Source organism: Schistocerca cancellata, chromosome 2, assembly GCF_023864275.1.
Source record: "Schistocerca cancellata isolate TAMUIC-IGC-003103 chromosome 2, iqSchCanc2.1, whole genome shotgun sequence".
NCBI lineage: Eukaryota > Metazoa > Arthropoda > Insecta > Orthoptera > Acrididae > Schistocerca > Schistocerca cancellata.
The window spans coordinates 144,014,662-144,031,959 of NC_064627.1; the positions used below are offsets into that span (position 1 = coordinate 144,014,662).

The 17,298-nt window shown below is 47.2% G+C and overlaps 1 protein-coding gene across 2 annotated transcripts in view; it reads right to left on the reverse strand.

The window, feature by feature from the left end:
- The window catches only part of LOC126161430 (farnesol dehydrogenase-like), a 163,869-nt gene that overhangs the window by 118,690 nt on the left and 27,881 nt on the right, over nt 1–17,298 (reverse strand). The window contains exon 4 of one of the 2 annotated variants that reach the window (XM_049917231.1): nt 16,794–16,923. The exons of the other annotated variant lie outside the window; for it this stretch is intronic. Within the exon in view, the coding sequence (XP_049773188.1) occupies nt 16,794–16,923 (130 nt within the window). The remainder of the gene's footprint in view (nt 1–16,793; nt 16,924–17,298) is intronic. 2 annotated transcript variants of the gene reach the window in all.

Sequence of the window (17,298 nt, forward strand, 5' to 3'; positions counted from 1 at the left end):
CGGGATAAATGTTTTAAATCTGTTCCATCGTTTTGAATATCCCCGTATAATAGACAGAGAAGAGAAATTAGGATAAGATGAGGTGGGGATCATGATATTGCCAAAAGAACTGAACAGAGCATTCAAACACCTAAGTCGAAATAAGACCGGTGGAGTAGACGACATCCCCTCAGAACAACTGAGATCCTTGGTAGATCCATCTATGACAGAACTATTCCACCAGGCGTGCGAGATATAGGAGACAGTTGAAATATCCTCGGACTTCAGGAAGAACGTAGTAATTCCAGTTTCAAAGAAGGCACGCTCTGAAAGTGTGAATATTGACAAACTGTCAGTATAATACGTTATGTTTGCAAAACACTGACATGAATTACTTAAAAGTGGAAAAACTAGTAGAAACCGACCCCTGTGAAGATCGCTTTGGGTTTCGCAGTAATGTAGAAACGCGCGAGACAGTAATGCCATATGATTCATGTTAGATGATAGACAAGGCAAACCTACGTTTTTAATATTTCTAGATTTACAAGAAGATTTTGACAATGTTAACTGGAATAAGCTTCTTAAAATTTTGAAGATAACAACGATAAAATAAAGGTAGCGAAAGGTTTTTTAAAACTTGTGCAGAAACTACATTGCAGTTTTAGGAGCTGAAATACATGAAAGGGAAGCAGTGATTGAGAAGAAAGTGAGACGGAGTCTGTAGACTGAACGTGCTATGAAGGTAATCAACAACACATTTGGAAAGGGAATTAAAGTTCTGGGAGACGAAATAAAACCTTGGGGTTTGCTAATGATATTCACTAAAGAACTTGGAGGAGCAGTTGATCAGAATGAACAGTCTTGAAAAAAGGTTATCTGATGAATATCAACAACAGTAAAACTAGGATAATGGTATGCAACAGAGTTCAGTCAGATGATGCTGAAAGAATTAGATTAGAAAATGAGACGTTGAAAGACTAGATGAGTTCTATTAATTGGGCAGCAATAGCTGATAATGGCTGAAGTAGAAAGGATATAAAATGTAGACAAGATATAACATGAAAAGAATTTCTGAAAGAGAGATGTTTGCCAAGATCTAATGTGAACATAAGATTTAGGAAGCCTTTTGTGAAGGTATTTTTCTGTAATGAAGCCTTGAACGGAAGTCAAACGTGGATGATTAACAGTTGTGGCAGGAAGTGAATAGAAGTATTTGAAATGTGATGCTACAGAGGAACGCTAATGATTTGATGTTTAGATCGGAATAACTAATTAGAAGAAACTTAATCAAACTGTGGAAAAAATAAATTATGGCACGACTTGCCTGGAGGAAGACATCAGTTGATTGGATACGTGTTGAGGCATGATATAATCATCAGGTTGGTACTGGAGAGAAGTGTGCGGGTGGGGGTGGAACGGGGCGGATCTATGATACAGAAGGTAGAGGGAGACCAAAGGATGAATACAGTAGTTTCAAATTGATCTAGTTTACAGATGCACGGGTGTAAAGGATTGTACGGGGTAGAGCAGCGTGGAGAGCTGCATCGAGCCGGTTTTCTGACTGAAGACCACAAAAACGACAATCGTGTGTATGAATGAAGTAAGGCGCTCTGTGTCCAGAAAGTGAGAAAAGACTCATGTAATAACCAACTGGTCGGATGGCGTATGCACATGCATACTTTGCTAAGTAATCTGCAATGTTGAGCCATTGACAGACAGGAGACAGGACATTTCTAGATTCGGAAAAGTGATCAGATGTATCTACTTCATGGGTGGTGGCAACAATTTATCACCACAGAAACGAAGCGAGACTGATCACACATTGGAGGAGTTGCAATGAAATTATCAACGAGTACTGTGCACAGATATGACAGATATGCGAGGTTATGTGGAAAGCGTCAGAAAAAGATTCAGGGGAAACCCTAGTATGTGCTGTGAGGACTGCGGGTCAAGAGCGGGGTGAGTCGGCAGGCGAGGTGGCATTCGGTGCGTGGCAGTGCAAATTTCTGAGCGGCCACGCAGATTTGGGTTTCTCTCGTTTCTCTATAATCGCGTAAGCAAATGCATGAATTGAACCTTTGATGAGAATTTCTTTCTTCATTCATTCCCAATCTGAACTTGTAATATCACTAACGATCATACCGTACACAGTACATTGTACCCCAATGTCTCCCGTTCTTCAGTGGTGAATCCCAATTTTGGTTGCAAAGCAGCCTGAAGTGTAATCTGTTATCATTTGTCGAAAATTGCTGTTATTAATGCCTTGAGACGAATCATGTCTTCTCTGCAAGTTGACAAATTATAGATTTCATGCACAGACCTACTACTAGCTTCCCATATGTACAAGTGTAAGACTGTAGGCAAAGCATCCTTGACGCTTATTTGATGCATGCTTGTTTGCTCGACTAGTAATGATTTCATTCTGCAGGGCAAAGTTTATATATGATATATCATCCAGAGCTCGTCTTGTGGAAGTATGTTATTGTTGTTGTGGTGGTGTTCAGTGAAAAGACTGGTATGATACAATTTTCTACACTAGTCTATTCTGTGGAAGCCTCATCGTTTCTACATAGCTGGCCGGTGTGGCCGAGCGGTTCTAGACACTTCAGTCTAGAACCACGCGACCGCTACGGTCGCAGGTTCGAATCCTGCCTCCAGCATGGATGTGTGTGATGTCCTTAGGTTAGTTAGGTTTAAGTAGTCCTAAGTTCTAGGCCACTGTTGACCTCAGATGTTAAGTCCCATAGTGCTCAGAGCCATTTGAACCATCTCTACACAAATCTTGAAACCCAGGTCCATTTGGACCTGCTTTTTGTTTCGTTCCATTACCAAATTAACGATTCCTTGATGCCTCGGGATTTGTCCTATCAGCTGATCCCTTCTTTCAGTCACGTTGTGACATAAGTTTCTCTGTATTCCAGTTTGCTGCAGTGGCTCCTCGATAGTTATTCGATCCATACGTCTAATCCTCAGCATGCTTCTGTAACAAATTTCAACGGCTTCTATTCTCTTCTTGTCTGAACTGCTTATTGTCTACATTTCACTTCAGAACAGGGTATAGACCGTACGAATACTTCAAGAAAACATTTCTTTATGCTGAACTTTATATTAGATTTAACCAAATTTCTCCTTTTAGATACACTTTTCTCGCCATTGCATTGCTGTTAGTATCAGCTCAACTTCTTCCATCGTCAGTTATTTTGCTGCCAAATATCAAAATTTATCTTTCGAATCTAATTCCCTTATCACTACCAGATTTAATTCCACTACATTCTACCAGGTAGTTACAGTTAAATTTTCCCTATTTAACACGTTATAACACGGAAAATAATTACCGTACGAGTACCAAACTTGGTAAGATTAATGTAAAGGGCATGGGGGAGAGAAATAATACAGAACTGATACGACATCATACCATTACATACTGGTACCATTACCACCACAAAAGGGGCTTAATATGGCGCCCATCAGTGTCCAGAAGAGTCTCAAAACGCATGGTTGCATTCTGCACAGCAGAACGAAGCATGTCCGTAGGTATGCTGGCTATCTATTTTGATATGCTGCTCTTCATATCGCGACATGTGCGAATATTCCGCTGGTAAACCTTAGCCTTCAGGTAGCCCGACAACAAGAAATCCCACGGAGTGAGATCAGGTGATCGTGCCGGCCAAACATTTGAAAACCATCGGTTGATAATTCGATCACTTCCAAATGTGTTTCGGAAAAGCAGGTCAACTTCAGGAGCGATGTCCCGTGGGCCCCCATTTTGCATGAAAACTGCTGAGTTCAATGCGTCTCTCTCCTGTAGGGCGGGTATGACATGCTGGTGAAATATATCGCAGCAGAACTGCCCAGTCACACATCATGTCTTTGGTCCTTGATTGCCAACCTGTTCAAAAAAAGAATGGGCCAATGACGAACATATCTGTGAAGCTACACCATTTGATGACACCATATAGAGGAGCTTCACGCGCAGTGACTGGAGGTGAAGATCCACACACACGGTAGTTCTGTGTGTTCACCCCACCCATCACAGAAAAATGAGCTTTGTCTGTCCATATGATGGTCCAGGACCAGCCCTCTCAACATCAGTCCTTGCTAGAATGTGGAAAGCAAAGTCAACACGTCGTTGTGCGTACTGTGGTGCAAGTTGCTGTACGATATGGATCTTGTGCTGATACCATTTGAGAATAGTTCGAAGCACGTTCCATAAAGGGGACTACCGGATGTTCAACTGCCGTGATACTGTACGCGCAGTGCCCAACGATCGGGAATTTCGCGCAGCGTTGTCTGCCATATCAACAGCGATTTCATCAACCACCTGTGGTGCAACCGGTCGTCGTCCTCTTCCCGGAGCGACGCCCAGTTCTGTAGTTGATTCGAACTTCTTAATCATGCTCCGTACAGCAGGGGAAGAAAGAGGACCCTTTCGTAATCCTTTCAGCCGGCGATGTTCTCGAAGTGCAGCTGCAGCACTACTGTTGTTTTGATAAAAGAGATTCATCAATAATGCCCTGCTCCTTTTGTTCGAGCTGACGTTGACACGTCAACAAGTGAAGAAAGAGGACCCTTTCGTAATCCTTTCAGCCGGCGATGTTCTCGAAGTGCAGCTGCAGCACTACTGTTGTTTTGATAAAAGAGATTCCTCAATAATGCCCTGCTCCTTTTGTCCGAGCTGACGTTGACATGTCAACAAGTGAAGAAAGAGGACCCTTTCGTAATCCTTTCAGCCGGCGATGTTCTTGAAGTGCAGCTGCAGCACTACTGTTGTTTTGATAAAAGAGATTCCTCAATAATGCCCTGCTCCTTTTGTCCGAGCTGACGTTGACACGTCAACAAGTGCCCTGCGACTGGTCAGGTGAGAGAGGCTATGAATCACCATGACTGATCCCAGCACCTGGTGGCCACAGTTGAAACTGGACGGAGGCGCTGTGACGCATGGACGTCACGCGCCCCATACTCTGGACATAAATGCTACCAAGATTGGTACTTGAACGGTAATTATTTTCCGCGTTGTAACGTGTTAAATAAGTAAAGCTTAGTTATAACCACCCAGTGTCAACTTTGAAGATTTTTATCGGTTCAAGACATTCCATTCAACTGCTCATTCAAGTCCTTTGTGGTATCTGAGCGATTTAGAATACCATCAGAAAGTCTCAAAGTTTTTGTTTATTTTCCTGAACTTTAATTCCCATTCCAAATCTCTTCTTAGTTACCTCTGCTGCTCGATCAGTGCATAACTCGGGCAGCATACTGTGGCCGATGACCAGTGACCAGTTTTCGTCCAAAGCGCTGGGCGAGTTCATTCGTTTTTTTTTTTTTTTTCGGGATGGGAGGCTGATAAGCGTTTTCCACCTTCCGGCCGGTCAACGATGACAGAGTTCAGGCGCGCACCCTGCAATTTTTCTCGAACGATTTTACGGAAACTGTTCGATAAAAAAATTTATTTTTGTTCCATTAAGTTTCGGGTGTGCAGCCGCAAGAAATCTCCTTCATCTTCTAATATTTCGGCTGTGTAACGTTCAGCCTTCTTCAGAGTGAACCGCAAGACTGCCGCTCCAGTGCTCGTTTCGTCCCTTTATACTGTTGTACCGCGCGACTGCGCATGCGGCCACAGATGCAAATGCGCCAGAAGAGACGTTGGTCGGCGGCACAGACGTGCATAATGCGCCAGTTGTATCTATGACTCCGCAGTTGATCTGTGTTGGCATATCGATATATCATTATGAGCTGCACTGTGACGACGTCTTTGCGAGTTAATTACAGCAAGTGCCAGATTCCATGATTTATCAAGATTGAAACCACTATCTCTATTAATTAAATCCGTCGTCAAGCGAATTTCAATTGCCTCCTTCACTATCGAGTCCCAAAAGGATGATGTAGTTGCCAAAATTTCGACGTTGTCATACAACATACTGTGACCATTATCAATACAGTGCTCTGCGACTGCCGACTTGTTAGGTTGTAAAAGTCGTGTGTTCCTCCGGTGTTCTGTATATCTTTCTTGGACAGTACGAGTTGTTTGTCCGATGTAAGAAAGGCCACATTCACATGGAATTTTGTAAACTCCAGATTTTCGGAGCAGCAAATCATTTTTGATGGAGCCCAAGAGCGCAGCTGTCTTGGGTGGAGGACGAAAAATCACTTTTAATTTGTGTCTGCCGAGGATGCGTCCTATTTTTGATGAGAGGCTACCCACATATGGAAGGAAGGCCATCGATTTAAAGGTTTCTTTATCTCCTTTCTTTGTGGCCTCTTTCGGTTATATTTTCAGTGCCCTCTGTATTTGTTGTGGAGAGTACCCATTGTCTTCAAACACTCTTTGTAAGTGGGAAAGTTCATCTTGCAGACTGCTTTCGTCAGAAGTAATATGCACCTCTGTGAGTCAAAGTTTGGAGAACACTCATTGTCTGGGCAGGATGGTGGCAGCTATTTGCACGTAAATACGGATCGGTGTGCGTCGGCTTCCTATACACTTCATGTCCCAAAGTGCCATCCTCTCTGCGCCGAACCAAAACATCCAAGAATGGAAGGCATCCCTCCTTTTCAATTTCCGTTGTGAACATTATTTGATCGTGGAGGGAGTTCAGATGTCTTAAGAAGTCTTGCAAGTTGTCTTCACCATGGGGCCAAACTACAAAGGTGTCATCAACATACCTCCAGAATACCGTGGGTTTCAAGTCAGCAGATTCAAGCGCCTTCTCCTCGAAGTCCTCCATAAATAAATTGGCCACCAGAGGAGATAAGAGACTACCCCTGGCGACTCCGTCCGTCTGTTCAAAAAATTCGTTGTTAAATAAGAAATATGTGGAGGTCAGAACATGTTTAAATAAATCTGAAATCTCTCTGTCAAAACTTCTTTCAATAAGTTGTAGAGATTCTGGAAGGAGAACCTTTGTAAATAAAGCCACCACATCAAAACTAACTAATATATCAGACAGGTTCATTTTCAATGATTTCAGTTTACTAATGAAGTCAGCCGAGTTTCTTATGTGATGAGTACATTTTCCCACAAGAGGCCTTAACAATGATGCCAACACAGATCAACTGCGGAGTCATAGATACAACTCACGCATTATGCATGTCTGTACTGCCGATCAACGTCTCTGGCGCATTTGCATCTGTGGCCACATGCGCAATTGCGCGGTACAACAGTATAAAGGGACGAAGCGAGCACTGGAGCGGTATCTCCGGCGGTAATCCAGAAGAATACCGCCCTTCAATTGTGCCTTTCCACCTGTAATCGAAGCCATAGGTGTATTGGAGGTGCCAGCCAGCAGCCAGCAGCAGTCCCAGCCAGCAGCCAGCAGCCAGCAGCCAGCAGCGAACCCAGCCAGCAGCCAGCAGCGGTTCCAGCCAGCAGCGGTTCCAGCCAGCAGCGGTTCCAGCCAGCAGCCAGTAGCGGTTCCAGCGAGCAGCCAGCAGCCAGCAGTGGTTCCAGCCAGCAGCCAGCAGCCAGCAGCCAGCAGCGGTCTCAGCCAGCAGCGGTCCCAGCCAGCAGCCAGCAGCGGTCTCAGCCAGCAGCGGTCCCAGCCAGCAGCTAGCAGCAGTCCCAGCCAGCAGCCAGCAGCAGCAGCAGCAGCAGCAGCAGCATCCTCACCTGCCAGCCAGCCAGGTGCCCCCCCCCCCCCGCCAGCAACAGCAGAGTGGGGCTTCGGCCCCAGTCTCCTTCATCCTTTAACGTTTTCCGTCCCTTTTACTCTGTGTCTCTCGTCGCCTTGCCCGTCCCTCGTTTGCTTCTTTGTCCTGTCCTGTGTTTTTCCCCTTATCATAACGTCAATCCCCACCACCACTATTACAGCCACCACCACTGCCATCATGTACACATCCCTCTCTGCCGCCGCCACCACTACCACATGGTGTGCCCCATCACCCCCCTCCTCAGTCCATCCCCCCACTCCTCACTCTCCCGTCTCCCTCACTATTTGTCGCCCCAACCCCGGCCCCTCCCTCCCGCGCCTCCTCTGACCCCTTCCCTCCCTCCCTCTGCTCCTTCCGTTAACGCAGCCCCCGCTAGGGTGGTCATCCGGAGGGCCACGGGCCACGCTCAACTCTCCCCTTCGCCTTCATCATCACCGTCACCTTCTCCATCGCCCCCACCATCTCCGGCGCCGACTCCAGCACAGGGACCTGCCACTCCCTGCCACATTCCTGTTGCTCCCATCCCCCACACCTCCTCCGCCGCCGTCAAACGCCCCAGTGGCACCCCTGCCTCCTCTACTCCTAAAAAGGCCCTGCCTGTCACTGCCTCCTCCTCCTCCTCCTCCTCCTCCTCCCGTCCTCCTACCGCTACCTCATGTCTCATCCTGATCCCTCCCTTCTTGAGGCCCCGAACCTCACCCTCTTCCTTCACCAGCATTTTCCCAGTGCCCCCATCTCCCTCCTCACTCCTCGCTGTGATTCGGTCCTCATCTCCTCCACCAGCCCTACCCTTCACACAGATCTCCTTTCCAGCATCCCTGTCACCCGCTTTGGCCCTCATGCCTCCCTCACCCCTGCTTCTTCCCCACCTCCCTCCTGCCAACCCCAACCTCCGCGTCGCCTGCCGACCCTCACCGCCATGATCACTCGGCTTAGTCCGACAATCACGGACGAGGAGGTGTTGGCGGAACTTCAGGCGCATCCCTATCTGGAGGTGTGTGCGGTTCCCCGCATTCACAACTCTGCCGGCCCCACCCGCCTTATGCAGTTCTTCTCCGAACACGCCCCTTCCATAGACCGTCTCCTGAAGGAGGGTGCTCTCCTCTTCAACCAACGTTATAAAGTTGACCCCTCCCGTTCCCCTCCTCGATCCCTCCACTGCCAGAGGTGCTTGCGGTGTAATGCACACCCAAGATCTGAGTGCCGCGAGGCCCCCACCTGCCCGCACTGTAAGCAAGCCCACTTCTTACGGTAGTGCCCCAACCTCCAGCCCCCCCTCTCCTGTAATATCTGTAACCTCCCTCATCCCACTTACTCCCAGAAATGTAAGGCCCAACACCCTCCCACCACTCCTGAACTCACTGTCCCTGTCCACCCTCTGGACGCCCCCACCCCTCCCGATAATTCCCTTCGCCTCCCCCTACCGCTGAGGACATCGTCAGATTCCTCACCATCATCCTCCAAAATGTTCACACTCCAACAGATATCCCTCGCCGCCCATTCCGTTTTCCACCTAAAAATGTATGCCACCTACTCCAACAACCAGGCCCATTTCACCTTCTCCCGTCTTGACACCCTTGTCTAAATTCCTATCATGGTGCGACAGCACTGTATCCTTTTCAACAACATCCGCTCCCTTCCCACCAACAAGAACCTCTTCCTGCACACCCTTGCCACCCACCACGTGGATGCCTTCCTCCTCAATGAAACCGTCCTCCAACCCCACCACACCATCCACACTTGGCCCTACTTCCTTCACCACTCCAATAATCCCCTCCCGATTGTGTGTGGCAGAGTTGGTCACCGCCGCCAGGTACCAGTTCGGCTCCAACCTCTCCTTCCTGACCCCACCGTACATCTGATCCTTAGTCTCTTATTCCGCGGCCTTACCATCACCTGCACCACCATCTATGTCCGCCCTATTCCCTTCGACTTCCTCTCCCACATTGACTGTACCTTCTCCTCCTACGTGATCGCCGCCGACCTGAACATCCATAGTCGTTCCGCCGCCCAGTTACGGGAGTGGCATCGGTTCCTCTCCTCCCTTCAAGGTGACCTCATCCCCATTCCCCAGTACTCCCGTCCCGAATCCAACTCCACTCCGGATGTTATCCTTTCCTCCCCTAATCTCCTTGGCCGCATAACGGTGGATGTCCTGGAGCCTATGGGTAGCGACCATCTCCCTGTCCTCCTCACCGTTTCAGACGGTCGCCTCCCCCACCCCAACCCTGATAATGACCCTCCCCAAAAGTACGTCCATGACTATTCCCGTGCCAACTGGAATGGCTACCGGGATACCCTCTCCACCCAGGTCGATAGTCAACCCTTCACCTACCACCACCCTGATGATGTTACACATGCTGCCTCCTTTCTCCAGCAGACATTGTCTTAGGTTGTGGAGGCCCACATCCCTACTGTCACCATCCACCCCCACTGTCCTACCTTACCCCCACAGGCCGTCCTCCTCCTCCGTAAATCCCGCCATCTCTACCGTGCCTTCCTCCACACACGTGACCCGGACACACTACGATGCCACTGGCAACTCCAGCGACACATTCGAAATTTGCTCGTGGTTAAGAAACGCTGGGACTGGAGACAGACATGCACCCGTTTAAATGCTACCCTACCTATAAACTCGTCCAAGTTTTGGTCAGCCTTCTGTCGCCTTACCAAAACTAAACCCTCCCCCTACTATAATCTTCTCCATGATGATCACCCCTTCCCTGACACCCTCAGTAAGGCCAATCACTTTGCCTCCTACATCTCCGATATCTTTTCCATCCCCGATGATCCCCAGTTCGATTACTCCCTCTTCCCGGATGTCCGCGATCGAACTGACTCCTCTGTCCTTCCCCTTGCACCTGGTTTCCAGTACTTGGACAACATTGCACACACGGAACTCAATGCACCTATCGCTATATAGGGTCTCATTGCTACACTCCGCACAAAACGCAACACTGCTCCTGGTCACGATCGTGTCACCTACCGCCAGCTTCGTGAAGCTCCTGTCTCTTTCCTCTCCACCCTGGCAAGGCTCTACGACGTAGTCCTGTCCACCGGCTACTACCCCGACCTGTGGAAAACCTCCCGTATCCTGATGTTCCTTAAACCCGGTAAACCGCCGTCCGCCATCTCCTTCTACCATCCCATCAACCTTACCTTGGTCTTCAGCAAGGTCCTGGAATCTATCCTCACCCGCTGCATCCACCAGCATCTCCGCCAGCACCGCCTCCTTCCCGTTACCCAGTGTGGTTTTCGGCTGTCCTTCTCTTCTGATGACCTTCTCCTTCACCTCACTCATCTCTTTTCCGAGCAACTCAATTCCCGTCGCTCCGCAATCTTCCTATCCCTGGACCTCGAACGTGCCTATGACCGTGTATGGCATTCCGGTCTCCTCTTCAAACTCCAAACCTTCGCCCTTCCCATTAACTACGTCCATCAGATCGGCTCCTTTCTCTCCCAGCGTCCTTCCTACGTCACCATCCATAACACGGATTCCTACACCTTTTTTCCTTCCGAAGGTGTGCCCCAAGGCTCCATCATCTCCCCCCTTCTGTACCTTTTGTATACGGCGGACTTGCCGCCGCCGTCACCCCCCATCCACCTTCTCCATTTTGCCGATGACACCGCCTTCCTTGCCCTCGCCCCCACCCTGCAGCGCTACCAACACCTTCTCCAACCCCATCCTGACCAGTTCACCGCTTGGTGCAACCAGTGGTTGCTCAAGGTCAATCCCTCCAAAACCCAGGCGATCATTGTAGGCAAAACCACTCCTTCCTTCCGCCTCCTCGATTTCTATCTAAAAATCTATGGCCGTCCTATCGCCCTCACCCCCACCCTTAAGTACCTTGGCGTCACCCTCGACCGTCGCCTCTCCTGGACCCCCCGTCTCCGGAAAATCCAAGCCCAGGCACACTCCCGAGTCTCCTCAAGCTCCTTTCCGGCTGAACGTGGAGTCTGGATCCCTCCACCATACTCCACACCTATAAATCCCTCATCCGCCCTATCGTTTGTTACGCCCATCCTGCCTGGATCTCCGCCCCCGCTACCTTTTATAAATCCCTTCAGATCCTTGAACGCCATGCTCTCCGCCTCGCCTATGACATCCGTCTCCCCTCCCCCATGCGGATCCTCCGTTCCCCCACCTCCTCCTTTTCCTTGACATTTGGATCCTGTACACCTCCCGTAAACTCGATCCTCCTCACCCGCTTGTCTCACCCATCCTTTCCCACCCCCACCTGCTGCCGCGCCTGTATTCCCACGTCCCACCCGGTCTCCATCTCTCCATCCTCCTTACCCTCTCCCAAGGTTGCTTCCGCCAGCTCCCCCTCCCTGATGGTGTCCTCCTCCCATCCATCTACCCCTCCTACCAACTTTGATCCTCCCTCCCTATTCCTGTGTGTTTTCCTTTGGGAACCCTCCCTCCCTTCTCTCCCCCTTCCCTCCCTCCTCCCTTTCTCCCTGCTCCATCTTTTACCTCCGTCTCCTCCGTCATTGGCATCCTTGCTCGCCCCTCTCCCTCGCACTCCCCCTCCTTCCCCCTTGGCAGGTCCCCGGACTCGTACACGATCTGTGGACTTTCGCGCGCGGGAGTTCATAGCCATCAGTTTCACGTGTATGTGCCGTCGTTTTGTGTTTTTAGTGTCCGCCGTCCCGCTCAAACGTTCACTTGTGCCGTCGGATTCATCAGTGTTCTGTGCGCCGTGTCAACATGTTTTCAGTGTCGTTATCGTCGAGTGTGAACGGCTCCGTGTTTTTGTATATCTGTGACCACTATTTTTTGCCTGCCACTATGTTCATTCTGGTTCTCCATTCTGTGTTCTGTCATTGTCAACTCTATGGCTGAAGAGCGGCGTAGCATGCCGCTGACAGCCTACCTGATTGTATAGGTATGGAAATAACAATAAAGAAAAAAAAACTGGAGCGGCAGCCTTGCGGCTCACTCTGAAGATGGCTGAACGTTACACAGCCGAAATATTAGAAGAAGAAGGAGATTTCTTGCGGCTGCACACCCGAAACTTAATGGAACAGTCTTTGCGCCGCCAAAACCTGAAGATTCACAATTTTATTTTTGCTTTACTCATAGCTTTATATGTGAGGTTCATGATGATGTTCCTAGCATTTCGTTAACAGTAATAGTTATTGTGATATTTACGAGAAGGTAAGACGTTGCGCGAAATTCGAAGAAGTGTGCAGTGAAAAACAGAGGTGGCTTTGATTTTGTGTTTAATGCATATTAGGTATAAAAAATTTAGCTAACATATTGAAGTTTTCTTTAGGATGGGTAAAGGTATCTATCTGTCACCAATCTCGAGAAACGTGACCCGATGTAGCACACTCATTTGCGATCGCGCCGCGCCAGCGATAAAGCCAAACTGAAATATCCACAATATTCTTCATATTTCATAAACGGTTTCAGAGATCGAAATGAGATTTTGGCAAATGATAGCTTGCAAAGAGGAGAGTATTTTACCATATCGTACTTATGTACTTCGTTATCTACCATGTTATTCCAATAACTACATAGTTTTTCGGTGAAGGAATGTAATTTTTCGGCGGCCACCGATAGCTGGCAAAATGAGAAATGCTATGGGTTTTGGGAGAACATGTTTGACGATATCACACGTTTTTTGTAACGAGGATGTGCTTTTTCCTAAGCTACTGACTTTACTTTTCCTCATTTCCTCCGTTAATAAAATTATTATACAACTGTTTCAGAATTATCTCGCAATTGTTTCTGCACAATGCGTTAGTGCGGTAAAACAGTGTAAACGCCGCGGTGTTTTGGCAAAAAAAGTAAATTTTGACATGGTAACCAGAGAAATATGTAGGCTGTTCTCGAAATTCGCCACTCATGACGCTTCTCTGAAAATTGCAAATGGTTAACAAGCCAGACGGAAATAAGTCGCTGCATTTTCGACGCAGTTCTATTTACATACTAAGGAAAGCAAAGGTGACGGTAGATCTTTTTGGGTGGTCACCATGTAAGTGTGGGCGTGGAGGGGTCTCACTTAATATTTACAAAAAAAATATGAGCGTAGGCTTCAGTTGAGAATGGCATTTCCACTGCAGCGCTCTGAGCGACTCCCACGCTTCCCCAGCCTGCTGCGCATCTAGCGGCCACGGCATATTGCGCGCTCTCTACAGACTGAATAACATTGTGGATAGGCCTGAATATGTTTCATCCCTTGTCAAGTACTGCTTCCCTTTCATGTTCGACTCTTTGTAATATTATTGGGTTTCGCATGCTCTGTATATAAAATCTTTGTCTTGAAAGAGAAGACAGCCTGCAAGTTGTAGTTGGTAAAATGTTATATTTTTGTAATGTGCGTCTACACAAAGACGCGCGTCCTGCTTCAAATAAACACTATGACCCGCTGGGTGCACATATTTAAATCATTGCCGCCCGATGGTAATAAGATGTGAAACATATGAATGATAAAAATCTATCTTTTATTACGTATAGTTCTAGAGACATGATTACCTTTTACTGTTTCGTTGCCGACATGTCAAGCAGTGTCGTGTAGCATCGCTACAAGTTATACTACGTTACTGGCCATTAAAATTGCTACACCAAGAAGAAATGCAGATGATAAACTGGTATTCATCGGACAAATTTATTATACTAGAACTGACATGTGATTACATTATCACGCAATTTGGGTGCATAGTTCCTGAGAAATCGGTACCCAGAACAACCACCTCTGGCCGTAATAACGTCCATGATACGCCTGGGCATTGAGTCAAACAGAGCTTGGATGGCGTGTACAGCTACAGCTGTCCGTGCAGCTTCAACACGATACCACAGTTCATCAAGAGTAGTGACTGGTGTATTGTGACGAGCCAGTTGCTCGGTCACCATTGATCAGACGTTTTCAATTGGTGAGAGATTTGCAGAATGTGCTGGCCAGGGCAGCAGTCGAACATTTTCTGCGTCCAGAAAGGCCCGTATGGGATCTGCAACATGCGGTCGTGTATTACCCTGCTGAAATGTAGGGTTTCGCTGGGATCGAATGGAGGGTAGAGCCACGGGTCGTAACACGTCTCAAATGTAACGTCCACTGTTAAAAGTGCCGTCAATGCGAACACGAGGTGACCGAGACCTGTAACCAATCGCACTCCATACCATGACGCCGGGTGATACGCCAGTATGGCGATGACGAATACACGCTTTCAATGTGCGTTCAACGCGATGTCACCAAACATGGATACGACCAACATGATGCTGTAAACAGAACCTGGATTCATCCGAAAAAATGTCGTTTTACCATTCGTGCACCCAGGTTCGTCGTTGAGTACAACATCGCTGGCGCTCCAGTCTGTGATGCAGCGTCAAGGGTAACCGCAGCCATGGTCTCCACGGTGCTGCAAACGTCGTAGAAATGTTCGTGCAGATTGTTGTTGTCTTGCAGACGTCCCCATCTGTTGACTCAGGGATCGAGACGTGGCTGCACGATCCGTCACAGCCATGAGGATAAGATGCCTGTCATCTCGACTGCTAGTGATACAAGGCCGTTTGGATCCAGCACGGCGTTCCGTATTACCCTCTTGAACCCACCGATTCCATATTCTGCTAACAGTCATTGGATCTCGACCAACGCGAGCAGCAATGTCGCTATATGATAAACCGCAATCGCGATAGGCTACAATCCTACCTTTATCAAAGTCGGAAACGTGATGGTACGCATTTCTCCTCCTCACACGAGGCATCACAACAACGTTTCACCAGGCAACGCCGGTCAACTGCTGTTTGTGTATGAGAAATCTGTTGGAAACTTTCCTCATGTCAGCACGTTGTAGGTGTCGCCACTGGCGCCAACCTTGTGTGAATGCTCTGAAAAGCTAATAATTTGCATATCACAGCATCTTCTTTCTGTCCGTTAAATTTCGCGTCTGTAGCACGTCATCTTCGTGGTGTAGCAAATTTAATGGCCAGTAGTGTATATTTTGTGAACTAAAAAATGTAAACGAACAAACGCTTCAAAAAACAGTGTGACGCAATGAAATACTCACGCGCACGCAAGGACAACTAATTTGAAGAAAATATTGACAGACGAAACAGGACATTGCTGTACCACGCAATGTGTGAAGGAAAATAACAAATGAAAGTTCTGTGTTCCTTAGGTATTTACTCATGTTCAGTGGTATGGATTCTTTTAGTATATATTGATGAGTCATAACTAAATCTTTTTCCTTCTATTCTTTTCTATAAGCAACCTTACTGTTCTTTTGATGTATGCTAACTGTGCTACAGGTCAGCTCTTTATAGCGGTATCTCGGTTGTTTCCGGGAGGCTACTAATGTATTCAAACTCAGATTTGATAACCATTACCAAAACCCACTTTCGTGTATCCATTTTTTTATGTTCAGTTAGGTCCCTTAGGTATCTGTATCGAAGAATCAGATTGCGTGAAGGCAATCCGGGTTAAATGTCAGGCTTAAGCCATCTTTGTGTAATCAGACATTATTCTTCCTGAAAGCAATCGTGAACCGACGCAACGCAGTTAAAAACTCTACTTTGTCTCTCCGATATGCACCAAAAATCTGCAAAGAAATTGCCACGAGTGCAGATCCTAGATTAAATTGCATTATCATTATCATTTGTAATATTATCTATATCACATTACTATCAATATACCACATTATCGCTATTTTACCTTCTCTTTGTTTTCGCGATTTATACTAGATCTTACAGTTGCAGTCCGTTGATCACTGTTGCTGTGATATTGCTCGCAGAGTTCCTGTCCAGACCCTAAATCCCACAAACATTAGCTTTTAAGACGATTTGCATTCACATCCCACGAAACGTACATATATCATAAGTAACACCATGTATCCCTGTTTGCCCTCCTCATTTGTTGGTATAATCCGTATTGTGTTATTTGAACTCTAATACATTGGCTTAATTTGTGTGTGGCAAAGATAATCTACGCTCAAGCATTGATTCTTCGTTCGGAACTGCGTTTTCTTATTTTATTAGCCACCTGTGATGTGTCTTATACTCGGTCTAGATGTATTCTAGTCGACCTGTAACTTTATAATCGCTGTACTTGCGAAATTTTCTTTATTAATGAGGTACAACAATTGTGATATGCAAGTATCCTTGAGTTGAAATCAGACAGCATGCGCCTGTTCGTTCGTTAGACATGTGCCACATACAGTGAATAACTTACCCCAACTCGTATCTTGCTTCCCTTGGCGACCAGGTCTTTTCTCAGTCCTTCGAGCAATACTTTGACGGCGTGCTTGCTGGCGAAGTACATCGCCATACCATCTATATTCGGTGGTGTGTGTCCGGCAGTACTGAAAATTAGATAGCAGGTTGCAACATTTGAAACAGGCTGCAGCATCGCATGGCGAATACCATATCAGTAAATGGGCCCCAAACTTGGAAGATTAATCATAACTAATAATATACCGGTACCAGTGAAACTCACTTCTTCCACTTTCCTGCCTATTTCGTAAGGTGGTACTTAATCACTCATGTTCCCAATATTTCTTCCTGTTCCGTCTTATTCCTACCAGACTGCAGTTCTTTACTTTCCATAATCTGGAGCCAGTACATAGATCAGTGTTGATGATCTGCTGAATTGCCTTTAGCCCAGTCTGAGCAATGTTAATAGCTCCACGGTCGTATTAATTTATACGACTGACAGGAACAAATTACGTGAACGTGAC